This window comes from Chroicocephalus ridibundus, chromosome 13 (assembly GCF_963924245.1).
Source record: "Chroicocephalus ridibundus chromosome 13, bChrRid1.1, whole genome shotgun sequence".
NCBI classification, from domain to species: domain Eukaryota; kingdom Metazoa; phylum Chordata; class Aves; order Charadriiformes; family Laridae; genus Chroicocephalus; species Chroicocephalus ridibundus.
Genome location: NC_086296.1, coordinates 12,330,154 through 12,357,165, shown reverse-complemented (window position 1 = coordinate 12,357,165; position 27,012 = coordinate 12,330,154). Strand labels below are relative to the sequence as shown.

At 46.6% G+C, this 27,012-nt stretch overlaps 6 protein-coding genes across 8 annotated transcripts; 4 read left to right on the top strand and 2 right to left on the bottom strand.

Annotated features, from left to right (window-relative positions):
- Positions 1 to 228: 228 nt before the first annotated feature.
- Positions 229 to 1,505, bottom strand: TRIAP1 (TP53 regulated inhibitor of apoptosis 1). Its single transcript, XM_063350556.1, has 2 exons — positions 1,317 to 1,505; positions 229 to 874 (listed from the first exon to the last, which is right to left on the bottom strand). Exons 1-2 carry the CDS (start codon positions 1,461 to 1,463, stop codon positions 791 to 793), a joined length of 231 nt encoding a protein of 76 aa, XP_063206626.1. The 5' UTR covers positions 1,464 to 1,505; the 3' UTR covers positions 229 to 790.
- GATC (glutamyl-tRNA amidotransferase subunit C) lies at positions 1,447 to 3,908 on the top strand. Its single transcript, XM_063350551.1, has 4 exons — positions 1,447 to 1,689; positions 1,938 to 2,104; positions 2,490 to 2,593; positions 2,968 to 3,908. The coding sequence occupies exons 1-4, from the start codon at positions 1,462 to 1,464 to the stop codon at positions 3,021 to 3,023; spliced, it is 555 nt and encodes a 184-aa protein (XP_063206621.1). The 5' UTR covers positions 1,447 to 1,461; the 3' UTR covers positions 3,024 to 3,908.
- A 4,558-nt stretch (positions 3,909 to 8,466) lies between these two features.
- Positions 8,467 to 10,556, top strand: LOC134522683 (dynein light chain 1, cytoplasmic). Of its 2 annotated transcripts, XM_063350555.1 has the most exons (3): positions 8,467 to 8,594; positions 8,902 to 9,039; positions 10,169 to 10,556. In XM_063350555.1, the coding sequence occupies exons 2-3, from the start codon at positions 8,908 to 8,910 to the stop codon at positions 10,304 to 10,306; spliced, it is 270 nt and encodes an 89-aa protein (XP_063206625.1). In that variant the 5' UTR covers positions 8,467 to 8,594; positions 8,902 to 8,907; the 3' UTR covers positions 10,307 to 10,556. The 2 variants fall into 2 exon arrangements, with proteins under 2 accessions (XP_063206625.1, XP_063206624.1); XM_063350554.1 differs by lacking the exon at positions 8,467 to 8,594 and having other exon boundaries at positions 8,896 to 9,039.
- A 670-nt stretch (positions 10,557 to 11,226) lies between these two features.
- COQ5 (coenzyme Q5, methyltransferase) lies at positions 11,227 to 18,370 on the bottom strand. The gene is made up of 7 exons (XM_063350550.1): positions 18,142 to 18,370; positions 17,577 to 17,726; positions 16,880 to 17,104; positions 14,029 to 14,135; positions 12,286 to 12,374; positions 11,957 to 12,068; positions 11,227 to 11,839 (listed from the first exon to the last, which is right to left on the bottom strand). Exons 1-7 carry the CDS (start codon positions 18,293 to 18,295, stop codon positions 11,738 to 11,740), a joined length of 939 nt encoding a protein of 312 aa, XP_063206620.1. The 5' UTR covers positions 18,296 to 18,370; the 3' UTR covers positions 11,227 to 11,737.
- A 1,174-nt stretch (positions 18,371 to 19,544) lies between these two features.
- Positions 19,545 to 22,404, top strand: LOC134522896 (dynein light chain 1, cytoplasmic-like). 2 transcript variants are annotated; one of them, XM_063351145.1, is made up of 3 exons: positions 19,545 to 19,686; positions 20,226 to 20,363; positions 21,791 to 22,404. In XM_063351145.1, the coding sequence occupies exons 2-3, from the start codon at positions 20,232 to 20,234 to the stop codon at positions 21,926 to 21,928; spliced, it is 270 nt and encodes an 89-aa protein (XP_063207215.1). In that variant the 5' UTR covers positions 19,545 to 19,686; positions 20,226 to 20,231; the 3' UTR covers positions 21,929 to 22,404. The 2 variants fall into 2 exon arrangements, with proteins under 2 accessions (XP_063207215.1, XP_063207214.1); XM_063351144.1 differs by lacking the exon at positions 19,545 to 19,686 and having other exon boundaries at positions 20,220 to 20,363.
- A 313-nt stretch (positions 22,405 to 22,717) lies between these two features.
- On the top strand, positions 22,718 to 26,848 carry LOC134522897 (dynein light chain 2, cytoplasmic-like; the record flags this gene model as incomplete). Its single annotated transcript, XM_063351146.1, has 3 exons — positions 22,718 to 22,963; positions 24,307 to 25,550; positions 25,844 to 26,848. Coding segments are annotated over 2 exons (429 nt in total), but the record flags the coding sequence as incomplete, so codon positions are not given.
- Between the last annotated feature and the right edge of the window lie 164 nt (positions 26,849 to 27,012).

Genomic DNA, 27,012 nt, shown 5'->3' with positions numbered 1-27,012 from the left:
CATTGTGGTGGTGTGAAAAAGGATGGCCAGGGCCGTGCTGCAGTTTTACTGCAGGAACGAGTAATGTTAATGGAGAGAGAATTCAAGTTCAGGGTTGTTTCAGTACCTCAGAAAAAGGCTGAAGTAGCCACCTCGCATTAAAAGTGTCCGCTTCAGCTTCTGTTGCAGGCCACCTCCGTCCCTCCTAGACGTTACACTCAGATTCTACTGGACAGTTATCTACTTGAGCAAAATATAACCAGGTTATATTTATTTTAGATAAGTCTATTGCAATAGAGTGCTTTTATACCATCTCTGTTGACAATACAAAACAATGCTTTAGCCCCTCAGCATTTAGGATCACATAAACCAAGCTCCTTCCACCAAAATTCAGCAGCATAGAGACAATTCAAAGTAAATCAACCTTCTTCATACTCTTTTTAAACACTTTCAAGTGTTATATAAATAAGCAAGAGAAATTGGTAACAAAGCAACTACTATCTCAGCCGACGCTAATAAGCATTCTCCTGTTATAGAGTACATTCAATAGGAAGTTAGTTCAAACGGCTTTTCACACTGTTAGATGCTGAACCACCACCAAAATTCCCTGAAAAAGAGGCAGTAGTTACCACATCATCCAGTCTTTTTCGTTTGTGTGTGTCTGTCTGTCTGTTTTTACAAGCGGAGAAGATCCCTCGCTTCCTAGAAAGCAGCTCAACAAAGGTATTATCCAGGTGGTGTCTAGTCTTGTGCCTGGTGATGTTGCTTAGTCCAAAGGCTCACGTTAGTGACTCCATTCACACAGCTGAGGTCAAGAGGAGTTTTCAGTTTTCCCTTTGCTTGGGCCCATGAACTCCAGCCCTTCAATGGGTATGTCCTTCTCCTTGATCGCTTTCTGAAAAGAAGAAAAACAAAACTAAAGAATTAGACTTGACGTGTCTCTACAGCACTAAGTGATGTAATCTTCCGTTCAAAACATGATCTGGAAAAAGCAGTCTTAAGACTTGTTTGGACGAAGCTTCAATTTTAGAGATGCTGAGAACTCCTGCTGAGCTACAATCCGGATCCTACTGCAGAAAGGCACCACGGCCTCCAACCCTGTGCCCGCAACAAGTTACCTTAACGAGGAAAATACAGTAAAGAGACAGCTTTAACACATTACACGTCACGACCGGCAGAAACGTGAAACAAGTGAAAATCCGGAGCAGCGCGGCGGGGTGCGCAGCCGCGGGCGGGGGAAGGCGGGGGGCTGTGAGGGGGGTAACCCCGCTGGGAGAAGGCTTGGGGCGGAGAGTGACCGGGCGGCGCCGCGGTGTCCCGGGCAGGGCCGCACGCACCTGCACGCAGAGCTGGTACCGCTTGAAGAGCTGCCCGCAGGGGTCCCCGGCGCTCTCGCCCTTGAGGAACTTCTCGGCGAACCAGCGGTTGAAGCACTGGTCGTACTCGCGCTTCAGCTCGGTGCACGCCTCGCCTACGCTGTTCATGGCGGCGGCCGAGCCCCCCCCCCCCCTCCCCGCCCTCTCGCCGGGCCGGCCGCGCCGCGCCGCCTCTCTGACGCACTTCCGGCGCGGGCAGGTGACGCGTCGGGGCGGGATGCGGGCCCTGGGTCTGTCCCGGTGGCTCCGGTCGGGACGGCTCCAGACGCCGGTCCCTCCCCGCCGGGCAACGCTGACGGCGGGGCGGCACGGCCAGCAGCGGCCGCCGCCGCAGGTAGGTCCCTTACCGGAGCGAGCGGCGGGCCGGGCGCGCCCTTCGCTAGGCGGGAGGGGAGGAGGCGGAGGCAGTGGCAGTGTGTCTTCGACTAAAGTTAGCTTTCCAAGAAAATACAAGAATTCACTGTGTCCCATCAGACTTAAACTCGGGGTTCTGCCGTGTAACCAGATTTCGGTTAAAAAAATAAAAGCAGCACTGTATTAAACTTGTGCCTTTGCCCGTTCTGCCCGCGCCTGTCGGCGCAGCAGCCGGTGGCGGTGGAAGTGCTGGATCGCTTGGAACAGCTCGCCCTGGTCGACTTCCGCGACACAGAGGGCGTCGAGCGGCTGCGGAAAGCGATCCAGTTTGCTGATCAGCTTCACGAAGTGAACACCGACGGCGTGGAGCCCATGGATTCCGTCCTGGAGGACAGGTAACGGGTCGGAGCAGGGTCTGTTTAACCGTTAGTGCATCCAGCTATTTGCTTTTGTAACTTTTTTTTCCCCTGGGAATCACCCTGGTTAGGCATTTGGCCCCTTTGCTTACAGCAGAGTCCAGCTGTGGTTTTGCGTGGAAGGAAGATGTTGTTGGCACCCGTGGCCTTGTTGTATAAGCACAGCAAAGGTGTACTCCAGATCCTTTGTGTCACAAGTGATCTGCACAGGAACCTCTCAGTGGCATTCTTAGTTGCTTCAAAATGTTCCAATGCTTGTCTTACCCCCTACTTAAAACCCAAACCAGTTTTAGAGATAAACCACGCTTCATATTTCGTATTCATAGACTAGCTTAAAGACAGGCTAGTAATCTTTGTTCTTCAGGTGTCTGTATCTCAGGGAAGATGATGTGACAGAAGGCAACTGCGCGAACGAGCTGCTGAAAAATGCCAGAAAGAAAGTAGAGGAATATTTTGTAGCCCCACCAGGTATTCTCTTGATTATAAAAACCTCTTAATTATGTTTGAATTAATCTGAGGAGTGTAACCTGCCATAGCTGCGTTTACTTTCAGAAATATTAGCTGGTAATAAGGAAGTAATAAAATAAGTAACTGTAGCCATGTGTAAAAACCAGACTGCAATCTGCTGGTCTAAAAGCAGTACAGAAGGTAGCCTTACGCTAAAGTTCCTGCACATGTTGAGCAATTATTTACAGGACGTCAGACAGGACTTGCTTTCCTTACTTGTTCAGAAAATTTAAGTTGCCTGTATGTGCTTAGAATAAACTGGAGAAACAAAGCTGTGTTACCCAGCAGGTTCCTTACAGCTGGTCTCACACAACTTTCTTTTTGTTTTCTATCAGGTAACATCCCTCTACCAACGCTAGAAGAACGAGAGACTTTTCTGCAGGGCTCTTAGCGAAAGCCCAGAACCCAAACACAATTTCAGTGTTTTATGTGGGAAAACTGAGATTTGTGCAGTCACAGCTGAAATATCCTGGCATGCATTTTGATCAAAAGAAGAGCACTTGCAAGATGATTTACAGAAGAAGGAAGGTGTAAAAAGTTTATCAGCGCTACTGAAATGTCAATGTTTATGAAGCTAGAAGGCAGCACGACAGATCACTTAATACTTCTATTTAGCTAAGGGAATTTGATGTTCTTTTAAGATACTGAATGGCTTAAAGGCCTTAAAGAGAACATTAAAAGGTTATGATTAAAAAACCCAGAACACAATATTTTTCCTCAACTATTTTGTCAGGAAAACCAGAGAGATTGGAAGGCTGTATTTGCCTGTTTCTCACCTTTAGCTTGACGGTGGCTCTGACCCTGTCAGAAGTAACAAAGTCTGTAACATTGCTGAGTATCTCTGTGATGTACGGACAGAACTCAGATTTTAATTATGGAAGAAAAGGCACTTTGAGAAGATCAGTCACTCAAATATTTTGCTTCTATTGAATATTTCCATTCTATCTCTGTGCTCCATGACTGTATGGGTTACCTTCTGTTTCCCACTTTGTATTTTTATTCTCACAAATTAAATACTAGGAGTTGTACATAATTAGAGAAAGAACTTTTCATACAGAGAAACAGCTGCTCTAAAATTAAAAATCTTTGCCATAAATATTTCTGTACACCAGACATGTATCTCTAGGGATACTAGTGATATTTCCTGGATTAAACCATTTTTTCTGTTTCAAACAAAGCAATGCAGTTGTTTGTGTTATTTAAAATATGCTGCATGGCTAAGCTTGTAAATAAAGAATGGAATTACCTGTGAACTTGACATTTTTATTCTGTTGGCACAGTGAACTAAATACACACTATAACTGTTATTTTCTTGTCAGAACGGGTTTTAGAAATACAAGTACCCCAGTGCCCTTTAGTCTTGCAGACAGACATTGCTAGGAGGAAGCTAGCAACAGCTTTATTAGAAGCAGTAACTTTTCTTCCTTGGATATAGAACTTTTCTTCCACGTACAGATTTAAGAACCCAGAATTATTTATTCCAGTTTTCATGATCTTTTCTAGTGCATAGAGTTAAATCCTGAGCCACAGTGGAATTTTCTTCAGAAGTGCTAGAAAAGACCCCTGAAGTTACTGTAATAGGATACTGCTCATCACCAGCTCTGAGTCTGCTCTTGGGCCTCTTGAGAGCCTGACAGAAGGAGCTTCTCTATGACCATGCAGGCACATGCTTCCCCTGAGGGCAGAAACTCACCTCATGAGATCGTAACTTGATGTCAGCCAGCTTACACAGTGTGTGTTCTGTATCTTTTTGCAGAGAAAAGCCACTACTCCTATTCTGTCTCTCTGTACATCTGCATAATAAACACCACCAGCTTGGTACATGCGTCCCTTCTGGTCCTGCCAGCTCTCTGATAGAGGAAGTCCTGAGCATGGCCGTAATAACAATTTCTCCTATAAACTGCATCTTCCACATCCCTGCAAACAACAGGTAATATAAATTAGAGATTAGTATACACGTTTTATTTCTTAACATCTCAAAAGTGCACCAAGCTTATTAGAAGTATCACAATTTGAAAAACACTGTAAAAAATACTAAAGACTAGATTGAGCAGTTAGTGGCGTGCTCTTAATACCATGTGTACAAGCTGCTTTGACAAACTCCCTTTCCAGCCATTCATTATGTGCCACGTGTTTAAGGGAAAAACAAGGCTGAGTGAAAAGGGCTACAGCTGCCTTTGCTGGTATAAGAAATCACAGCTGCTGGGTAGGATCCACTTTCACTCGCTACCCTCATAGGTTGCATGTTTGATAAGTTTTGAACAGGTTTTTTTTCTGGGACTGATTTTTTTTTCGTATTTCTCTGGCAGGAAGTCAGAGGAAACGCCCCACTTTTATTTGTGCACTTCATTGTTTGTTTAAGCTTCCATAACACGCACACATATATATACATATATGAGTATGCATAAAGCATGTAATTATTACGATACTTGTACTCTTTAAGGGGTGTTGAATTAAAGTCTCCATTTAACCCCCCTAATCCAATTTTCTGCAAAGCTGTAACACTGTATTAGTGCTATAATCTCAGGCTTTTCAAGATTCAGACCCTGCAACTGCTGCAAGTTTTACGAATATACAAGCTCAGCCTAAAAGTCATTTACGATGCATATATAAATCACGACAAGGAGAGACCTCAGGTCACGCCATACAACAAGCATGTTAGCAGAGAATTCCCAGTTTGAGAAATCCCCACTTGTTTCATCCATTTTGGCCTCCTCCTTTGACCGTCAGAGAGAATGGTGACGTTATTTACACGGAAAAAGGAAGAGAAATTTGAGAGTGAACTGCATGGCCGCAGGAGATTCCAACCCAATATATCATCAAGTAACTATTTAAATGCACCAACCAAACCAACAATTTGGATAAAGATGATCCCACATTCACAATGCAGCACAGGCTAAGCTTAAAACTGCCAGTTCACTGCTGCTCCCTAACCCACACGCTCCAGTGAGAGAACAGACTGCCTGATACTTGTTCCTGGCAGACCAAACTGCATTAAAAGTGGAAAACACACATTTCCTTAATGAAGGGGTTTGTTGCAACTTCACCACTAATGAGGGAATTACAGCCTTGACTCAGACACCTGCAACCACCAAAGCAAAAACCCCAGCAAAGGCCAGATGAGCTGCCTGTGGGCAGAATACGTTAGTGCTTTGGCGTGTCTAATGTGGTGGGTGCTGTGCTCCACAGGAAAGTGGGAAGCCCCACCGGGCCCCGGCTGCACCCCGAGGTGGGGACGAGATGCCCCTCATGGTGCCAGTTCGCCTGCTGTCACTGCAGGGCCCCGGTGCGCGAGCGGGTCCGGATCTGGGTCACATCTTCACAGTGTTCTGCCACAACGCAGTTTATAAACGCAGGCAAGTGACTAGACAGAGTTATGGACTTGTGTAATAAAATCGCTACCTGTAAATTCCTTGTAACTGCAGTGTGGCAATGTATATTTGTGAAATAACTCATCTTTTCTCAGTGCTTAAGAGATACAGCAAAAAGGAAAAAAAATATCTGTTTGCTTAAAAAAAAAAAACAAAAGGAAGCCATATTTAGAGATGATGTAAATATATCTTGTTCCCCTGGAGACCATGGAGATTACCTGCTAAGGTTTTTCCACTGTGATGTAGATCTGTAACATACAAAATTGGATTAGAAGCGCTAGCATATAGATTCCAGGTTTACAAAGAAAATTTCAAGGTGGAGATTTTTTCAGTTTTATGGAAAAAAGAAAATTGAAGTAGTTTTTTATTGCTAATGATGATTATTTCATGTTTTGATAGTAATTAGCAGCCCCAGGAAAAATCTCTATTAGATATAGCGATACAGAATTCAACACAGAGCAAAATAAAGCCTCACCTGAAAAGTGCTTACAGTCTAACTTCCATCTGCAAGGGAATCTCATGATATGCCTTATCCATTACCCAACTGTCTTTGGCACCTCCTCTACTCCAGCTATCATCTTCTATATGTATTTGTTCTGCCTTCCCCTGCAGCTCTGTCCTGAGGGAAATTATACTTTTATATTCTAGATTAACAAGTAAGGCTCTAATGTTTCTCTTTAAAGCCATGTATCTCAAGCTTTAATGTCTCTTGCTAACGATGTGTATCTCACCCACACTGACATTTCCTGCAGTCGTCATCACATCTGTTCCTTCAGCTAACCATTTCTTAATAAATGCATAGAAATTTGCCCGCAGCTACCAAACACAACCACCTCCTCAGAGATTCATGGGTGTTTCTGTTGTTCATTGTAAGCAGTAGGAAGATTGTTAAATGGTTCAGTTCTGTCAGCATAAAACTGTCTTGTACTCAAAGAACCATTGCTGGTGCTGCAAATACTACACACCGTTCTGTAAATTAATTGCTTACTGTGGCCCCGAGACTATTCAAAGCTTCTTCAAGTTGCTGGCACACAAAGTCTCTTATGCTCTTTCACGTGCTGCATTAAAACAGATAAATTCCCTTAATTTCATAACTTTCAGAGTTGTCCCTAACACATGCTCCTGACAGCAAGACAGAAAGCAAAGCTGTGAATTGCATCTCTTCTAATTGGAATGCTAAAACCTGGGAGCTAAAACCAGAAGTTATTTCTGACGTACTTTAGAGTGACAAAAGTACTACACTATCCAGTTTTAATATTTTGGGGACATTATGTTCTTCTGAGGTGGTCCCAGAGCTTGAAAAAGCAAAAGGTTGCTTGCAATTATACTACTTTTGCTATGAGTGACTCTGAGCAGGTAACTATACTGTACTAACATGAAAAATATTTGCATTTCAAGTGAGGTGGATGACTACTCTTGAGTTTTTTATTTCTACAAGGAAATGGCAGTCCCACCAACCAGTATTTGAAAACCTTTCTTTTAAGTCATCCTGTGCTGTTTGCTATAGACGTAGTTCAGAGTCCTGTTATTAACAGATCACCAGCTATGGAAGACTACAGCAATTTTCTAGCTGCTGACAAGAATATAAGCAGAAAGTGCCCCAGGGAGAGTGAAACTAACAAACAGAGCACTGGGCATCTCCCAAAACATCTTGCTTCATTTAAAACAAAAAAAAAAAGAAAAAAAAAGGCAGTTACAGAAATTGTGAGGTCTGCACAAGATGCATTGAGATGTAAGAAGTCTGATGGATTCAGTTCACTGAAGGATGAAGTTTAGAGCTGATTTGATCATACTTGGTAAACAAGGGTAAAAGATTTCTGCCAGAGGTCTCTTAGTCTGAAAGACAGAGACAAATTGAAAACAGACACGTGAATAGGAAAGATGATTAAGTGCCGTTTATCAGCTATAGAACTCCTTCCTCTGACATATGTGGTCTTTGCTCTCAGTAAAGGGCATCTTACTCAAAGCTGTCCGCGTTGAAAGAGAAACAAGGGCCTGTTGCAGACATTACTGTGTTGAATTCGGTGTCTGTGATCTGGGCTGGGGTGAGCAATAAAACGGCTTTTATGCCCGACGTATCGACTACGAAAAGATGTTTTACAGGAACTGGTGGACACATTAAAATGCACTGGGGACTGAGCCTACTTTAGGAACAAGTGTTTTGGCCCAGAATCGCCAATTAGACGATGCCAGAGGCGAGCAGCGGGGGGACCAGGACTGGCGGCTTTCCATGCACAGCTGAAATCTACATGACGGTCCCCACCAGCGTGTGCTCGGCTGTTCCTGCCCTCGCCGGGGCCGCCCCAGAGGCGATGGGCGCAGCGCCCACGCCGCCGGTCGCTATGGGAACGGACGCAGGCGCGGTGCATGCCGGTCTGAAAGAAAACGCAAGAGTAAAACCCTACCACAGCGCTGCGCCGTGGCCAATCAGCGCTCGGGGGGGCGGCGGCGGTGCCCAATGGCTGGCTGCCTGTGCGGAAGGGGCGGGGTTGGAGGGGAGGTTCTGAGGCGGCCGTGGCGCGCAGTGCCCAGAACGTCGCGCCGTGCCGCTCCGCACCGGGCCGGTCTCGTCCTGCAGCGCTCGCCCAACGGTGAGGGAAGCGGCGGGGTGCGTGGGGTGGCTCCCGAGGGGACCGGCACCAGCCTGGGCACCGGCTGCTGTGCCTCAGCTCGCCCGGGGCTCCCCGCTTGCGCCGGGCTGGAAGGCGGCAGGGTCCGAGGCCGCTCCGGGAGCTCCGTGTGAGTGGGCTCTGCCGGTGCAGCTCAAGCGCTGCCCAGCTCCGGCTGCGGGCACAGCGCGGGCCCCGGGACCGGGCTGAGAACGGCAGTACCTGGGCGAGGGCCAGGCGGGGGCCTGCTCCCCCAACCTGCAACTCTCCTTTCCTTCGCTCAATGCAGGCAATCATGAGTGACCGAAAGGCAGTGATCAAGAATGCGGACATGTCGGAAGAGATGCAGCAGGACTCGGTGGAGTGCGCGACTCAGGCCTTGGAGAAGTACAACATTGAGAAGGACATTGCTGCTCACATAAAGAAGGTAAACGTTTGCTTGTAGTGTCCTCGTGAAATCTCCATGCACATGAAAAACCAAGCAAGGAGAATGCTGCCGGGCAAGTAGCTCTAGAGAAACAAGTTCTAGAGACACTAGATAATCAAGTCGGGCTTTTTCTGTTGGCTGGTGTCCTTATATTCTTTTCCCCACCCTTTGCGTAGACTTTTCCAGGTTCTTCTGCTTTTTTCTTGTGGTACCTTCTACTTCAGCCTTTTCTGCCACTGTCCCATTGTCTGGGTGAACAGAGAGTGGCAGGTGACTGTCCCTGTGGCTGACGGGCTGGTACAAAACACCAGGGCTCCGTGGAGCCTCTTTGAGAACTGGTGGGTTGCTGACCTTGTAACAAGAGGTGGTTTTGTGTGGGTTTTTGCTCCCCCCCCAGCATGTAAGACAAACTGTTCATGCAAATACAGAACAGATGGTTCAGGGCTTACAGTTTGTCAGATTTTTCTCTCCGACTCCTACTGGAGCCTGATTGAGCTGCAAGTAGTTGAAGGGTTTGGTTGAGCAGAACACGAACGCTTGCACATGCTGACACAAAGTCTCTCCAGCTGACAGCTGTTAGACCCTGCAGTCTATAACCACTGACTGCACGGCTTTACTCAGAGATGACTTGCACGCCTGAATTTATCTGAAAGTCACAGCAAGCTCCTGACCGCAGCATGGACGAGGAACATGGTCTCATGACCTACTATCGAGGATGTGGCAGAGAATTTTCCTTCCAGAGTCCTTTGAGCATCCTTGTGCAAAACAGATAATGAAGTCAAAATAACGTCTTAATCTGTAGAGATTCAGAACAAGCAGTGAAGTTCTTAAAAGTTATGGTTTAAGATCATGGTGCGTCTTTTGTGGAAAAGCTACCTCCCCAAACATATGTTTCAAGTTTATTCCTGCTCAACTTGGAAACACTTCTTTTTTTTGGTCTGACTAAGCAGCAGATGAGTTATAAAGTGACAGATAATCCTTGCATTTAAGAGCATATGCTGCTCCTTAATTGCCTTCTTCCAAAAGTGATACTTGCTAACAAGTGACATATCATTGCAAAAAAACCCTGTTAGACAATATTAGTACAACTCTCACGAAAATACTGAATTCCTAGTTCTCTGTTCTGCAGGAGTTTGACAAGAAATACAATCCCACTTGGCACTGCATCGTGGGAAGGAACTTTGGCAGCTACGTGACTCATGAGACCAAGCACTTCATCTACTTCTACCTCGGCCAAGTCGCTATTCTCCTTTTCAAGTCTGGTTAGAACCATGGACTGTTACTGAAACTTGCAGCCAGTTACAGGACTGGACACTAACTCCAGATGGCCTCCTACCTTCAGCCTTCCTGAGGAAACAGACCTTGATCTTCAGGTCCTTTGTTGCATTGTTAATGGTCAGGGATTTTGCTGTAGCAGCTGTTACTTTCATTGTGGCTATAAAAAAGGCAAAAATGTCTTCCTTGTATTTATTTTCTTTCAAAAGACAGCTTATTTGCTAATAAAACTGTTGAACAAGTTTATTCTTTAAGAGTTTTCTCTCCCTTCTACCCTCTTAGTGCTTGTATTACCCTCTTTATACTGCTGTGAATGGAGGAGGAACATCTCCACCTCCCTTTCCCCCCAAATCCACAGCATCTGTATCCTGAGCTAATCTATGAATACATCATCAGTCAGTAACAGGAAACAGTTTCCCTGAGATAAAAAAGACTGCTTTTCAGTTCTTGATAAGCATATTTTCAGTATGCACACCCTCCAGTGTAAATTCTGGAGTTTAGATATGTGGTGCTACTTTCCTGATTTCAAGTGAACTGGTGAGTTGATACCATAGTCCTTTCACCTCCCAATTTTCAGAAGAGAAAAGTTTTCATGTTAGTTCATTACACAGCTCTCACTTGAGAATGTAAATTTATACTTTCTCTAGATTTTTTTTTTTCCTCTATCCCTGTACCCTGCTGCAGAAGCATCTGTTCTTCAACAGTTTAGTTTAAAGAACAGAAGGAAATGCAGGTTTTTACATAGAGATTTTGCATCTAGCACTGACAAAGAAAAACATGTCACATGGAGGTGAAAACACGTCATCCCATCCCAGAATATAGTTATGTGGTCATTCTCTGTGAGAAAAAAAAATTTCCTTTCTTAGAAAGGAAACATTACAAAGGTTAAAATATTGATTTAGGTGAAAAAAATTGGTGCAGAGCTGTTTTATTTCACAAGCCTTCCATTTGCTTTTGAAAGAATCATGGGGAAAAAAATCCCTTAGAGTCCACATGACAAAGATAACAACAGCTTAATAAAAATCTAATAAATCCAAGTTACTTCTCCCTGGTACAATACCCTCCTTAGAGCTTAGTAAAAAAAAGGAGGCACCTTATTTGAAGATTGGTCAGTCTATTTCTGTATCCACACCACTGGTAACTGAAGTTGCTTCATTTGTTAGCATTGCTCAGTTTCGGCCGTGTCCTTTATGTCCCATGTCCTTGCAAGGAAAATGCAAGTGTAAGAAATTCCACAGGAGTCACTTCATCCACAGGTTTCTTTGGGGAAAGAAGATAGCTGATGATGCTCTGGGACTGCTGAGCAAGTATCTGTTGCACAAGTTCTTAAAACTCCTCTTCAATCTTGATAGCATTAAAATTCCACAGCTTTTATATTCTTCAGGAAAATGACACTTCCGGTGTTTTGCTACGTAGTATAGACTCACAGTTTGAAACCTGAGTGAATGGCAACAATGCCCGAGTTCAAATTCTGGTAATCCACTTTAAAAAACCCTGCATCTTCTATCATTGCCTTGAACTCCTCCTGAAAAATAACAGTTCCATAATTGTAACAACCTGAAGGCCTATAAACCAGCTGCCTGCAAGATTATGCTGCGACTGTGTTTTGCGTGTTAGTGAATTCAGAAAAATTCTGTCTTACCTGAGGGGGGAAACGTCGGATGCTCTCCACGAGATACTGGTAAGACTTCCAGTCACCAGCGATAACCTCACCCAGAACAGGGATAACCTGGAAACTGTAGAGATCGTAGAGCCTGCACAGACAGACGGCAAATACAGATTAATACAAAAAAGTTTAAAACCAATCCTCTCCAACACAAGTTGATCTCTGTACTACTACCCTATGGAATCTGTATTTGATTTTAGAAGTGCACAATGAGGTGGCCTCAAAGTGTCTCCGTCTCTTATTCTGGCCGAGTACAAGTAAGAGAGCCTTGTGACACGGCACAAAAAGTGTCACCATGTTCCTACCTGGAAAGAAGAGAGTTGCTGACTTGACTAAATTCAAGGCAGAGAAATCTTCCTCCTGGTTTCAGCACACGATAGGCCTCCTGAAGTGCCTGAGACAAAGCAGATGCAATAAGTTTATGCAGAACAGCACCTGCCTACTATCACGCCATGTGACAGCAACTCAGTGATAAACTGAGGGGAGTAAAGAGAAATCTGATTGGCAATCTCCAGTATTTACTTGTGGAGAAGCATCCTAAGACAAGTACACAAAAAAACCCCAAACAAACAACAAAACCAAACCACAAAAACTCTTGCTGTTACATAAATAGATTTATACCAGGCTTTGTGTCGAAACTATTATGTCAGGTTTGCAATTTTTCTTCTTTTTCCCTAGTCTTAGATGACGAATGTGTGCCAACAGAGGTCTTGTAATTACCGACCAAACCCAAAAGGGAGCAGGTGAATCAGCTACAAGAAGCTGAAAATGAAAAGAGGGCATTATAGATTTTTTTTTTTTTTAATCAAAAGAGAAGATTTTACTCAACTGTGAGGCACACCCAAAGATCAAATGATACTGGGTTTTGGATGAGCAATGTGTGAGAACAGGGAGAAAAGAGAGGGAAGAAGAAAATCTTTGGCTACTTTGAAAATTCCATCCTATGTCCAAAATAAAAGATCTAAGAACCACCAAGACAAAATTCTGTTTACAACTGTATGTTTTTTCATACAAGAGCACAGCAGAGTTGTATTCAAGAATCTCTGCAGGCTGCACATCTGCTTGGCTTCAACTGTCATGTTCCTAAGCAATAAAGTATAAACAGTACGCATACATGATGGGAGCTCTGCAAAAGAATTGGAGGCTTGGATATGTTTTGTATCAGGTCTCCAGGCAGCTATGCTACCAGACTGCCGTATCCATGATGGCAAAGAGCCTGTGCTTGGCAAGGGTGCAGACGAAGCATGGTGAAAAGTCATCCACACTGAGAGAAGTTCAAAGGCATACAGTTCAAGGTGGTTTGGATCCAAATGCTACACCTTCCACAGAAGGAGCATTGCCAAGGTTGTAACACACTCCTCCAAAACAGACGACTAGTCTAGCTGGTCAGATGGTCTAACCTATCTTCACCCACAAGACAGCCAGTCATTCTTGAAGGACAGATACTGTTTAGAACAATGGGTACTGCTTACCCTAATTAAAATCATACTAATTCTTCATAGGAAACCCTACTAGCAGGCAGTGTAATGACACTGAGCAGCAGTGGGCTGAACGGGTTAGTTCAATGCCAGCTGATTCCCACTCTCTGCTCCGGGAGTTCTGCTGGCTCAGGCAGGGAAACAGAATGGGGCAGGAATGTCGGCCCCACTGCGGGTGGAATATACAGCAGGTGCTTCAGGAGGATCTGAGACGTGCAGACTGACCGCACTGTGCATGTGTAGATACAGTAACATCACAGGTCAGGAAAAGGTAGGGAATGACAGAAGCATTCAGCCCTTTTTGCCTTAGGAAGAGACTGTGTGGCTTGCCAAGCTGGAAGGATTGGACACAACTAGTAGAAATCTAACTTTTTATGAGAAAGGTGGGGCATTTAATTGCATTCTTCATACAAACAAGTTGCACACTACATGCCACTTATTTTAAATGTTTCAGGAGTAGACAAAGATTTTCCTTTATTAAAGGAATCCCTCATTTGCTTCCTCCACTAGAATAAAAAACCTCAGGTGAATTGTAAGGACCCCAGGTCAGGATAAACTACAGCAACTTACCAAATCGATACGAGTTACATTTCGTATTCCAAAGGCAATTGTGTAAACATCAAATTTATCATCATCGAAGGGCAACTCTTCAGCATTCCCAAGCACCCAGGACAAGCCTGTAATAAAAGCCAAGGACACAGAATTGAACTCAGACTGCTCCAGAAAGTCTAGAACTTATCTATTCCAGAAGAAAATTATTATTAATAAAGTGATATTTAAAACTAATACTTCAATTTTTCATTTTTGTTGGTGGAAAGACACCTTGGTCTATACTCACAAACCTTTCAAGGCCCTGTACTATAACAGCTGTCTTTCAAGTAACGCAGTTAATGTTGCAGATCAGCCAAAACATTCTTCCGTGTATACACACATGTTGTGTTCACAGTGCCTTAGTCTGCCGAAAAAATTTCACTCAAATCTTGCACCGTAGTGGAAAGCAACTGGCTTTCCAGAAACTGGCTGCCATTTGTTTGTAGCCAAGTTGCAAAAAAAGAATCTCTGCTTAAAGAATAACTATAAACAATGATGAATGTCTTACCATGCAACGATGGTCAAAACACTTAAAACATTTTGCTAGAAAACTTCCATAGACTGAGGAGCATGAAAAGCCGCACTCACTCCATTCGCACTATCATTATGTGATATTGTTGCAGCTACGTTGCTTCCTAAAACCCCATCGGATCAAGGCCGTGTCTATCTATGGAGTATGGATGTTCAGGCTATTTGTACCAAAAATAAGACTACTCAATTTAGAATTAATAGTTCTTAAAGTCACTGGTTTGGTGACTCAAATGCAAAACAAAAAAAATAATGGAAAAAACCAGGAGTCTTCTGCAGAGATCATCAGTTTTAAAGGGCAATATGCTAGAAAGTGACACGGAGGAGAGCAAAACACAACAGAAAACAAAAGTTGTTGCCAGGAGACATTCAAATTTAATTTTTACAAAAGATACATATTTATAGTTGTAGGAAGTATTGTATGCAAAGCATCACGCAACATTATTAAAGCAGCAATTATTAGTGTATCTAAACCTAGACAGTTTGAAAAGAGACCTAAGAAGTGAGCATCAAGAAAAGGTTTTGAGCAACAGGAAAACTGTCGCTCACAATGAACTGTGGCAAAATCACAGGCCAGGAGTTTGTAAGTGGATACATAAAAGGGGCTGTCAGTTCCTACAACAGAAACTGGGGCACAGTGCAGTGCAGTCTCCTACTCCTGCTGGCCAAAATGCACAATCAGTGATTGTGTAACACACGTGTTTCTTTTCAGCATGCATAGACCCCGCTACTGGTGAACATGCATAGGGAAATAGCGAAAGAAAACTCTGTCCCTTATAATTTTAAGCAAACTAAATATTAGACCTCAGACATTCAATAGACAAGCAAGCTCAGAAATGAGATTACTGCAACAGGGAGGAATCGCATGAAAAACAGAAGGTAGGACATATTAAATGGGTATGTGCTGAACAAGGGAGCGAAAAAGAGTAAGAAGTCAGAATTGTGCCACAGTGAGGCATAAGTCAACCCAGGCAATAGGAAGACAGTTGGGCTTCTGCAGCTACAATGTACAGAGAAAGAAAATTAAAAAGCATAAATACTCATTTTGAGAATTTGGCAAGTCACAAAAATACCTAAAAAGTGCAGCCAATTAAACAAAATACTTTATTTATAGTAGCTGGGAGGCAGCATCAAGCTTTATTTGAGGTCCTAAGCTACAGTCATAAAGCTTTTATACTTACAATGTTGGTACAGTTCAGGTGTTCCCAAACTATGACGCATAAAAAGAGCTCTGGATAGGCTTGTAAGCTGCTCAGACAAGCACAATGCAAGCAGTCTGCCAGAGCTGGAAGAACCAACGCTTTCACAATTAGTTCATTTTTTAAAGAAAATGAAGAGGCAGGCAGGCAACAGCCTGGGGTAACCCACCAGCAGGGAGCGAGAGCAGCTGAGAGAACCTATGCCAGCAGCTCATCTTTCAGCCCCTTTGTGCTACTGAGCTGTTCTGTATGTCCTTCAGCCTACACAATCTGTAGGCTCAAGTCCCAAAAGGGGTGTGAGAGCAGGGCGCAGTGAAAGGCCACGCAGGAGACCTTGTAACACACAGGGAGAGGTACCCAGGCAAGCAAAGTTTAGGAACCTCTTGATATACTTTACATTGCTAAAATATTTGCCAAATATCCATAAATGAAGAGAGGATAAACAACTATCATACAAACGCTGAGCCACAAGCAGGACTTCTTTCTCTATGTCTTACTTCTTAAAATCAGGCTTTTCAATCAGGATTGGCGTGGTCCCCAACAAATTCTAGATACCAGTGAATTAATCCATTGACCTGCAAACTAACATTTAATATAATTCAGTTTCTCTGAGTATTATTAGCGTATGTTCTAACTGCGGAAAGTTTTATAGGTTCACAATACACTTCTTGCATTTTTTACTTGCTGCCTTGATTCTTAAAATACCCATTATAAGATCTTTAGTGTCATTCTAGGGATGAGCTCTTTTGCATTATCTGCCTTAGTAAAATCAGATTCATTTGCACAGATATAAACAGCAGATTTAGGTTATTTAACCAATTTTGAAGGATAGCTGGGTATCAGACCTCATGGACACTTCCATATACGGATTTCTGAAAGTTCAAATATTATTCAAGAGGATCACTGTACATCTGAACAACATACTACATACAAGCTCGCTGAAAAAGTAACTCAGAGTTGGCAAATATGTAAGCACAGCTATAGTATACACCATGGCCATATAACGTATATTGTAATCCTGAAGTGGTGATTACCTGATGGCTACCATGCATCAAATTATTGCTATCAGGCATGCTACTGAAATGGTACAATGCATGACTTACCTTCGGAGTAGCCAAGATGCTGTGCTTTCTGCTTCCCAACTTTTAACATTTCTTTGTTAATGTCACAGACCACCACTTGGGAATCCCCTAGCGACTTAGATTTGTCTTCCTGGTAACTTTCAGCAATTTCCTGCCACGATAAATTCTGATGGTGCCTAAGCTTCCGCTGGAGCTGGCGTTCTCGTACAGAGCGGACATAATTAATAAATCGAAAGGCGATGTCACCTGCATTTGTTTTAAAAGACAGATACATATTTTGGAATGTTTTCTGACTCCAGGAAATTGGAACATAAGGCTTTGAACATCAAACTGTTATTTTTTTATATATAGATAAATAAAAATAAAAACCACATGCAGTATAGAGAGACAGAAAGAGTGTGTGTACATGTATAAAAAAATATATAAAGGGAACATATGAAAAGCAAAGAGTCCATGACTTCCTACAAATGAAAACAGTTTTCCGTAACATATCATGGCAGTACTGTAACACTTTCAGAGCCTTGGAGCAAGATATTACAAAACACAAAGAAGTTAGCTTTCAAGCCTTCTCTGTGAAAACCAAGTAGATGCGTCACCAGTTTTAAAGACAGGGAACTGGGGGGCTGGGGGGGAAGGCTAGGCAACTTAATTCTGAGCAGACTCAAACAGTTTGAAAACAGCGTAGCATTGTCATATGGAACTCACCAAAATTATTTACCTGTTCCTCCAGCAACATCAAGAAGAAGTGTTCCAGGGGAAGGGTTCATTTTATGCACTAGGATATCCTTCCACACTCGATGAATCCCTAGAGTCATTGAATCATTCATTACATCGTATTTCTTAGCCACGCTTTCAAACACCCTGTAAACTGTAAAGAAAGGACGTAAGAATGAGATACAGTTTACTTAAAAACGCTCCTGTGGAAGTAAAATGTGTCCTCTACTGCCTCGTGGAGGTCTGCCACCATATGGAACTGAAAAATACCACCTGAAAACTCCTTACAAAAGATGTGATCGAATCCTACTGAGCTCATTGCCTGACAAACGTCTCTTTGGAGAAACGCAGCCTCTTCTCGTAACCCTTACGGCGCTGAGGGGAAGAATCGACCTGGCATAACACTGACAGTGCTTCCCCGAGACTCCCGGTAACGTCTCAAACCAGCGGCCCAGCTTCCAGTACCCCTTCGCCCCACAGGCACCGGCTGCCCGGGAGCCCCCTTTGGTTCCAGCCCCGCCCGGCCCGCCCTCCCCCGGCTCCACAGCGGGCCCCGCCGCCGCCCTCACTTTTCTCCCTCCTTTCCGCTTCGGTCACCGTCTGGAAGCCGAAGTGCGTCTCCGGTCCGGCGGCAAGGCCCCGCACGGAGCCGCAGAGCGCCCGCAGAGCTCCGCCGCGGCGGGCGAGCAGCGCCCGGTACGGACACAGCCCCGCCGCCGCCATCTTGCAAGGGCACGACCTCCGCTCCCGCCCGCCGCCGCCGCGGGGCCCGCGGGCTCCGCCAACCGCGGAACCGGGGCGGGGCGGGGCGGGGCGGGACGGGGGGCGGCTCCGCGCTCGGCCCCGTCCCCGGGAAACTTGGGGTTCGGATCCCGCAGCCCCGAGTCCCACGCTGGGCGATACCGGGCGACTGTCACGGTGCCACTGCGGCTGAATCCGTCCCGGGAGATGATACAGGGGAAAATAAACCAAAAAAACCAAACCCAACACAGCGTATTTGAGTAATTTTGCAAATAATTTTCTCTAACCCCTTCGGATTTTTAATTTTGCAGTTTCCTGGCAAAAAGTAAAACCTGATGGGGAGCAGGCAGGAGGGTTGGTTTGTGGATACTGAGGAACCAAGGGGAGGAGTGACAGGAGCCTCTGACTCCTGTCAGGAACATTAGTACAAATTAGGGCCCTTTTCTGCTACTTTTGCAAAAGCTGCACCACTCATCACGTTATTTGAATCATCCAGAAATTCTGTCAGCTTTTTGGATACAGTTATTTCCCCCTTTCTCATGAGGTGACATCAGAGTGAGGAATTCCCCCAGCACGAGTTGCTCTCCCTTGCCAAGATCTTCCTTCCCTGTTGACACTTATTAGCCCCATCATCAGACCCCACCACAATTTTCTCATACCTTACCTACAATTTTGATTTTTTTTGCTTTTTTTTTTTGCAGAATGCCTTGCAAAGCATCACATATGTTGTTTGGGGTTTTTTTTGTGTGGTTTGGGTTTTTTTTGCCTCAGCTATAGTGAGAGATGATCTTTGCCTACCAGAGCAGTGGCCGGGAGAGCCTCTCTCGCGCTGTAGTCACAGGCCGCTGAACAGATGCCAGCAACCTGCCACGTTCAGGCTGTGAGGAAAGCACGGGGAAGGCCGAGCAGAGGCTGGCGCACCGCCTGAGAGCACCCAGCCCAAGGCACACCCACAGGCAGGTCTCTGTAGACGTGCCATGCCCCGGGCCCACCCCGGCAGAGGTCCTGGGGGACCCGGGGCCGCCCCTGAGGCCTGCGCTCCCGCCCAGCGCGGGGTTCGGCCTCCATCGCCGCCGCCCGTCGCCATGGAAACAGGTGCGGGCGCGGGGCATGCCGGTCTGAAAGAAACTGCTGCAGTAAAATGCTACGAGAGCGCCGGATTCTGGCCAATCAGCGCTAAAGGGGGTGGTGGCGGTGACCAATGGGTGGCGGCCAGTACGGAGGGGGCGGGGTCGAGGGCGCTTGGAGGCGACGGCGGCGCGGGCGGGTCGGTTAAACGGACGCGGCGGCGGAGCGAGCTGCGTGTCCCTCTTGCTCTGCACCACGCCCGCTCCGTTCCGCACAGAGCCGGTCCCGCGGCGCCCGCCAAAGTGGTGAGGAGAGTGGCGTGGGGACCTCGGACGCTGTCGGGAGGCGGCTTCCGAGAGGGGCCGGGCCGGGTCCCGCCCGGGCACTGGGAAGGCTGAGGCTGGGCGGCCGGAGCTCGGGCACCGCAGCGGCTCCCCCGCGCCAGGGCCCTTCCCTGGCGGCCGCCTCCGTCTTTCCCGTATCCCTGGGAGCTACGGGCTGACTCCGAGCCTCGCTGACTCCGAGCCGTTGGCGGGGGCCGCTGGGCGTCGTTCGCGGGGAATGGCCGTCGGGGCCGGGCGCTGGAGCAGTGGCTCCACTCCCGGACTGCGCCAGGCTGGGGCGGGGCTGGGAGGCAGCGGGGTTCGAGGCCGCTCCGTCGATGCCCGTGCCGCTCCGAGAGCTCCCTGTGAGCGGGCTCTGCCGGTGCCGTTCTCCTGGCTCTGCCGCCCGAGCGGTGCACAGCGCGGGCCCCGGGACCGGGCTGAGAACGGCAGTACCTGGGCGAGGGCCGGGCGGGCGCCTGCTCCCCCAACCTGGAATTCTCTTTTTCCGCTCAATGCAGGCAATCATGAGTGACCGAAAGGCAGTGATTAAGAATGCGGACATGTCGGAAGAGATGCAGCAAGATGCTGTGGAGTGCGCGACTCAGGCCTTGGAGAAGTACAACATTGAGAAGGACATTGCTGCTCACATAAAGAAGGTAAACGTTTGCTTGTAGTGTCCTCGTGAAATCTCCATGCACATGAAAAACCAAGCAAGGAGAATGCTGCCGGGCAAGTAGCTCTAGAGAAACAAGTTCTAGAGACACTAGATAATCAAGTCGGGCTTTTTCTGTTGGCTGGTGTCCTTATGTTCTTTTCCCCACCCTTTGCATAGACTTTTCCAGGTTCTTCTGCTTTTTTCTTGTGGTACCTTCTACTTCAGCCTTTTCTGCCACTGTCCCATTGTCTGGGTGAACAGAGAGTGGCAGGTGACTGTCCCTGTGGCTGACGGGCTGGTACAAAACACAGAGGCTCTATTGAGCTCTCCTGAGGTTTTCCTCTGGGAGAAAGCCTGTTTTACATAGTCCTTGGTTTAAGTTTTATTGAACCTAATCTTAAGGATCTGTTTACAGTTATGTCCAGCTGGGTCAAAAAGTGCAAGGCAAAGTAGTTTTCTGCAAGTCCACTGTAGTCATTCCTCTCCTTACATAGTGACCTAAGCAAAAAAAAAAAAAAAAAAACAAAAAACAAACAAACCAAAAAACACAAACCAAAAACTGACAAACCAAAACAACCCCAGAAAAACCCCAACACAACCAAAACCACAAAAAAAATCCCGGTGGCCCCTGATTATCTGTTGCTTGCAAAGTCTGTGTCGCACTTTATGTAGGATTAACAATACTGAACATGGGAAAGATTTAGTTCTGATTATATTTCCTGCTTCGCCAACTCAGGAGAATGGAGAAATCAAAGAGTGTCAATGGAAGTTAAACTGATCTGAGTGGAAGAGCTGTTTAAAAAGTAATTCAACTAAGCAGAATGATTGCTTCCACTAGAGGAATATTGGTTTGCTGCGTCCACAATACAGAAAGGTACATTTTTTCCCCAGATGCAGAAAGTATCTATGATGGTGTAAAAGAGAGTCTATTTTTCAGATACTCTTCGTGGCAGCTACTGGGAATTTGTAGAGGATTGTTTGAAACATGTGAAATGCAAATTCTTAGATCTGTTGATAGTGCTGGTGTTACAGAGCACGTGGCATAGAATTTTCCACTGAGTCCCTTTAGCACCTGTGTTGCAGATGAACAATGAAGTCTAAATTATGGCTTAATTTCTGGGTATAAAACTAGTGGTGAAGCTTTTACTCGAGGGCTATAGTTTCAGATCATGGCATGAATTAGGCGGGGGAAAGACTGCTTTCCCTGAACAAAGGTAGTGTTTTAAACTTAGTACTGCTCAGATAGGAAGCACTGTGGCTTTTTTTGGTGGATTTTTTTCTTTTGTCTGACTAAGCAGCAGGTGTACAATAAGATGTAAATAAGATAATCCTAGTACTTAAGAGCATCTGCTCTTCCTCTAATTGCCTTGCCCAGAAAGTGAATGTCTGTTTAGAAGAGTTCTTAATTTCTAGTTCTCTGTTCTGCAGGAGTTTGACAAGAAATACAATCCCACTTGGCACTGCATCGTGGGAAGGAACTTTGGCAGCTACGTGACTCATGAGACCAAGCACTTCATCTACTTCTACCTCGGCCAAGTCGCTATTCTCCTTTTCAAGTCTGGTTAGAACCACGGACTGTTACTGAAACTTGCACCCGGTTACAGGACTGTGTGCTGACTCCTCTGACTAGTTACTGCAGCCTTCCTGAGGACGCAGACCTTGATCTTCAAGGGCAATGGCAGGGATTATGCTATAGCAGATGATGTTACAATGTGGATATAAAAAGGAAAAATACCAAAAAAGTCTTCCTTGTATTTATTTTTTTTCAGAAGGCTGCTTCTTTGCTAGTAGAGCTGTTGGAGCAGTTTTGCCTTTGAGAGTTTTATAGCCATCTACAGTATTGCCCAATTACTGCTTGTGCTATGTAAGTACTGATGGTGTTTAGCTCTTTCTGTTCCAAACCTCTCTTGTTCTTACGATTTGTTTTTTGATACTTTCCCCTCTTGTGTTGCCGGATGTGCTGCCCCAAACCTGAGCTGTTTCTTTCTTTGCTGCTGCCCCTTGGAGCGCCGCCCTGGAAATAAAGGACGAGATCTGCCCCCGCCGCCGGCTCGTTATTTCTGGCGGCTTTGCGCCGCCGGGGCTGGGTGCCGGGGGGCGGCCCGAGGCCGGTGCGGGGCCGGGGCTCCCCGGGGACTACAGCTCCCGGCGCGCTGCGCGGCGGGCGGGGACTACGAGTCCCGTGGTGCCGCGGGCCCGGCTCCATCCGGGTCCCGGCCACTGCTGTCGGCGGCTCGTCGCCATTACGGGGCCTCCGTCGGTGCCGCGGCGCTCGGCCGGTGTGACCGCCTGCCCTGCGGCAGCCGGGACCCTACTCAGCCCCGCGGCGGGGGATCGTGAGCCCGAGGGCGGTAAGAGCGGGGCGGCGGGAGGAGCGGCCCTGGGCCGGGCGGCCGTGGGGCCTGTGAGGGCCGGGCCGGCAGCCGCTCCCGCGGTCCCGGTGCTCCTGACTGCTCGGTGCAGACACCCACGGGCCGTCGGGCGGCCCTGATGGGGGACACCGACGTGTCCGAGGAGACGCAACGAGCTGCCGTGGAGTGTGTCGTTTGGGCCAGAGAGAAATGCAGTGCTGAAAGAGAAACTGCATCCCTTACAGAGAGGGTAAACGTTAGACTGTCCGTGCGTTTGCTGAACGCTCTCCACACCAGCAGCCAAGCGGGGCGGGTGTTGCCGCGCTTCTTGGGAAAGCGAGTTCTGCGGACATGAGTTACATTGGACTTTTCCTGTGGGCTGGTTGTCCTTGTGTTCCTTTTCCCATGCCTTATGTGTACCTTTTCTAGTTTTCGTTTTGCAATACCTTCTATTTTTGGTTGTTTTTTTTCACTATCTCACTGTCTAGTGGAAATAGGAGAGTGTCTGCTGGCCTTTCCCAGTGTGGCTGAGTCGCTGGTAGAAAATACAGCCCTTTGAAGTTGGCTGTAACTTTCCTCTGAGGGAATGCCTTTTTTTAACCTAGTACTTAAGTTGTGCAAATTAGTCTGAAGGTTCTGTTCATAGTTCTGTAATAGTTGTATGAGATTGGCTACCTGGTTCAAAATTTGCAGGGAAAAGTAATTTTCTGCATACCTTCCATATTCACATCCTCCTTTTATGTGCTGAACCTTGCTAAAATCCCAAGTCTTGGAGCTCTGTGTATCTGGTGTCCACGGAGTACCTGTTCTTGTATATGCATGAAGAAGAATAATGGATTCACAAAAGATCTAGTTCTGATAGACTTTCTGTTTTGCCATCTCAGGAGAATAAAGAAATCTAAGGGTGCCAGTGGATGTTAAATATTACACGAATCCGACTGGAAAACCTGTTTAAAAAGTCACTCAATTAAGTGGTACAATTGCTGCTGTTGGGCTGGTCTTCCTTTCCTGTTACCCAAACAGAGATATAAGCAGGTTTAGTTTTTCCACTTGTAAGAATGATTTTCTATGTTAGTGGAAGGCAAAGGTTTCAAGCTTGTCAGATTTTTCTTGAGATTCCTAGTTGCAACCTGAGAAATTATGATGAGGAGTTCATTTATCCATGTTTGTAAGAAGTAACTAAAAATACTTGCATGCTCTCAAGGAGAGTTCCGTCATTTGAGAGCTATTGGATATGTCAGTATATAATCATTGACTGGAATGTTCTACTTGTTATAGAACTGTATATCTTGAGTTTTGAAACACGTGGTTGGCTTCTGAGTATGATGGGAGAACATGATTGCATGACCTTCATACTTCAGTGCTGTAGTTTGAGAACATAGTACGACTTTGGTGGGGAAATTGCAGTCCCTGGGCTGCAGCAGGTGAGGTATAAGAGGTAAGTGACACAATCCTTGAAAGCTTATGCTGCTTCTTAATTGCCGTTTCAAAAAGTGATACTTGTTAAGAAGAGACACATAAATGACAGAAACCCTGTAGTCAGCTCCTGGGTGAGGACTGTGCTGATGAAGTTTCTAGCGATCTCTGCTGCAGGAGTTTGAGAAGAAACATGGTCCCACTTGGCACTGCATTGTAGGGAAATTTGGCAGCTTTGTGTCTCCTGAGACCAAGCACTTCATCTTCCTCAGATGTGGAGTAAATGATCTTCTGTTTAAAGCTGGTGAGAGCTACGGATTGTTGTTCAGAGTGGCTTGTGCTTGTAAGATTGCGCAGTAACGGCAGCAATGTAGTGCCTTCAGCTGACCTGAAGGAAGCAGAGCTTGGTCTTCAGGGGTAACGTCAGGGTTTCTTCTGGAGTGGTTGCTGGTTTTGTTGTGTTTGGGGGGGAAAGCGGAGGGGAAATAAACCCCACAGAAGCAAACAAGGCAGACACCACCTTGTATTTATTTTCTTTCCAAAATCAGCTTCTTTGCTAATAAAAATGTTATGTGTGTTCCATCTTTAAGAGTTTTACATCTCTTTTCTCTTTTTCCCTAATGTTCCTTGTGCTCCTTGTCACATCCCTGTGAACAGCCACCTTCCACAGGAATCTGTTCTCAAACTTGAATATCTGAAGGCCCAGCTGAGTGTGCGAGTATGTGGATAACCCCAAGCTGCACAAAGGAGCCCTGTGGTTAGACAGGACCGTGCCGTTAGGGACACATAGGAGTTGAAGTGAGCCCTTGGCCTGGGCTGGCGGCAGCCCAGTTGCCCAGGGGCTACCTGCCAGGGGCCAGGACCGCCCTGGTGGAGGGGTGGGGCCTTGGAGATAAGCTCCGTGTCCAGTGGCTGCATTCAGTGACCCAAGTCCCCGCTGAGAGCAGCATCCTCAGTCAGGAGGCGCTCGGGGGCTGCTTTGCCGGGTGCCCTCGGAGGGCTCTGTCCGGTGGTGGTAACGGGGAGCGCTCAGCCCGTTTACCATAAATCCATACCATAAATCTGGGTTTACCGTAAATCCGTCTGCCGGAGAGCACTGGGACGCCTTTTAGCCCACTCTCCTCCCTGTTCTCTTGCGGTGCTCTCGGTGCCGCCGCGATCGGGCCGTGGCGGGGCTCCCGCGCTGTCCCCGGGCAGCCGCCGCGGCGGCAGGGGGCGCTGCGCGCGTCCCGTCGCTATGGCAACGGGCGCGGAGCATGCCGGTTGAAAGGGGACGCACCCCCAAAGGGGAGGCCCGGTCCTGGCCAATGAGCGCCCGGGGGGCGGTGGCGATGACCAATGGCTGGCGGCTGTGCGCAGGGGGAGGGGCTGGGGGAGCTGGGAGGCGGTGGCGGCGCGCGCGGGCCCGTTAAACGGCGGCGGTGCGGGAGGGGAACGGGAGGCCGGTGCGCGGAGGGGGCTTTGTGAGGGGGCTGTGGGGCACTGCTGCTCCCGAGAGGGGCCGGGTCCCACCCGGGCACCGGGAAGGCTGAGGCCGGGCGGCCGGCGGGCTCTACCGGTGCCGTTCTCCCGGCCCCGCCAGCCAAGCGCTGCACAGCGCCGGCTGCGGGCAGAACGCGGGCCCCGGGGTCGGGCTGACAACGGCGGCACCTGGGCGAGGGCCGGGCGGGCGGCTGCTCCCCCAGCCTGGCGTTCTCTTCGTTGTTTATTACAGGTAATATGGCTGCTCAGACGGCTGTGGTAAAGGATACGGACATGCCAGAGAAGAAGCAGCAAGGTGCTGTGTGCCATTCGGTCTCTGGAGGAATGCAGTGTAAAAAGGATAAGTGTTTGCTCATAATGTCTTCCTGCTGAACGCTATACGAACTTCTAAAATCAAGCAGAAGTTTTGGTGACTATGTAGTTCTAGAGAAGCACGTTCCATGGATATTTGATATCCAGTCAGACTTTCTCTGGAGACTGGTGTCCTTATGCTCCTTTCTGTACACCTTACATGCACTTTTCCATTTCTTTCCCTTCTCTTTCTTACAATTCTACTTAAGTCCTCTGCTCTCCAAAGACAGCACTTGAATAGTAATACTGAGTTCCTAGTGGTCTCTTCTGCAGGAGCTTGACAGGAAATATAATCCTACCTTTCAGTGTGCTGTGAGAAGGAATTTTGTGACTCCCGAGACCAGTCGCTTTGTCCTCACCTGCCTGGGTTCTGTTACTTTTCTTCTCAAGCCATGGACTGTTTCTCAGACTCTCATCTCGTTCCTCGGTTGTGTGCTAAAGGCACAAAGCCTGGTGCTCTCAGCCTTCCTGAGGACGCAGACCTTGGCCTAAAGGGTGATGGCGGTGATTTTACTAGCATGGTTGATGTTCTCATTGCAATGAGGGGAAAAATAGAAAAGAAAAAAAAACAAACTTTGTATTTATTTTCTTTCCACAGCCAGCTTCTTTGCTAATAAAAGTTTTGTGTTCTGCCTTTAAAAGTGTTGTGGCTACGTATGTTCTTGTGCGAATATTGCTCGTGCTATTTCTTATTTACCTGTGAATGTGGATGACTAACTTTGTTAGAAAGTTTCTTTTCTTAAATCCAAACTGTCTAAACACTGTGGTCACCATCCTCATAATTTGGTCAGTAATTCTAAGACCAAAGACAATTTTAATAGACGTAAATAGGAAATAAACAGCAGTTAGAATAAGGCCTTTTATGGGGCTTCTCCTAAAATATTATTTATTAGCTCTGCCCTTTCACGCTCCACCCCTACTTTTCTTGTAAGAAAGCTGGGAGCTGCTCTCCCGGTGAACTCGAAGCTGTCATCCCTAAAATAATGGGAAACGGATCAGCAGATGCGCTCAAGATCTTTGAGTGTTATTTTAAGTGTTAAATAAATGCCT

Bases quoted from the DNA above. Each gene is read 5' to 3' on its own strand.
- TRIAP1 (XM_063350556.1), bottom strand. From the start codon at position 1,463: ATGAACAGCGTAGGCGAGGCGTGCACCGAGCTGAAGCGCGAGTACGAC. The intron at 875-1,316 runs GTGCGTGCGGCC...TCTTCTTTTCAG, and splicing joins GGTACCAGCTCTGCGTGCAG to AAAGCGATCAAGGAGAAGGA.
- LOC134522896 (XM_063351144.1), top strand. From the start codon at position 20,220: ATGCAGGCAATCATGAGTGACCGAAAGGCAGTGATTAAGAATGCGGAC. The intron at 20,364-21,790 runs GTAAACGTTTGC...TCTGTTCTGCAG, and splicing joins TTGCTGCTCACATAAAGAAG to GAGTTTGACAAGAAATACAA.
- COQ5 (XM_063350550.1), bottom strand. From the start codon at position 18,295: ATGGCGGCGGCGGGGCTGTGTCCGTACCGGGCGCTGCTCGCCCGCCGC. The intron at 17,105-17,576 runs GTAAATAATTTT...AAACAAATGCAG, and splicing joins TGATGTTGCTGGAGGAACAG to GTGACATCGCCTTTCGATTT. The intron at 14,136-16,879 runs GTAAGTCATGCA...CTTTTATTACAG, and splicing joins GCATCTTGGCTACTCCGAAG to GCTTGTCCTGGGTGCTTGGG.
- GATC (XM_063350551.1), top strand. From the start codon at position 1,462: ATGGCGGCGGCCGAGCCCCCCCCCCCCCTCCCCGCCCTCTCGCCGGGC. The intron at 2,105-2,489 runs GTAACGGGTCGG...TTTGTTCTTCAG, and splicing joins GATTCCGTCCTGGAGGACAG to GTGTCTGTATCTCAGGGAAG. The intron at 2,594-2,967 runs GTATTCTCTTGA...GTTTTCTATCAG, and splicing joins ATATTTTGTAGCCCCACCAG to GTAACATCCCTCTACCAACG.
- LOC134522683 (XM_063350554.1), top strand. From the start codon at position 8,896: ATGCAGGCAATCATGAGTGACCGAAAGGCAGTGATCAAGAATGCGGAC. The intron at 9,040-10,168 runs GTAAACGTTTGC...TCTGTTCTGCAG, and splicing joins TTGCTGCTCACATAAAGAAG to GAGTTTGACAAGAAATACAA.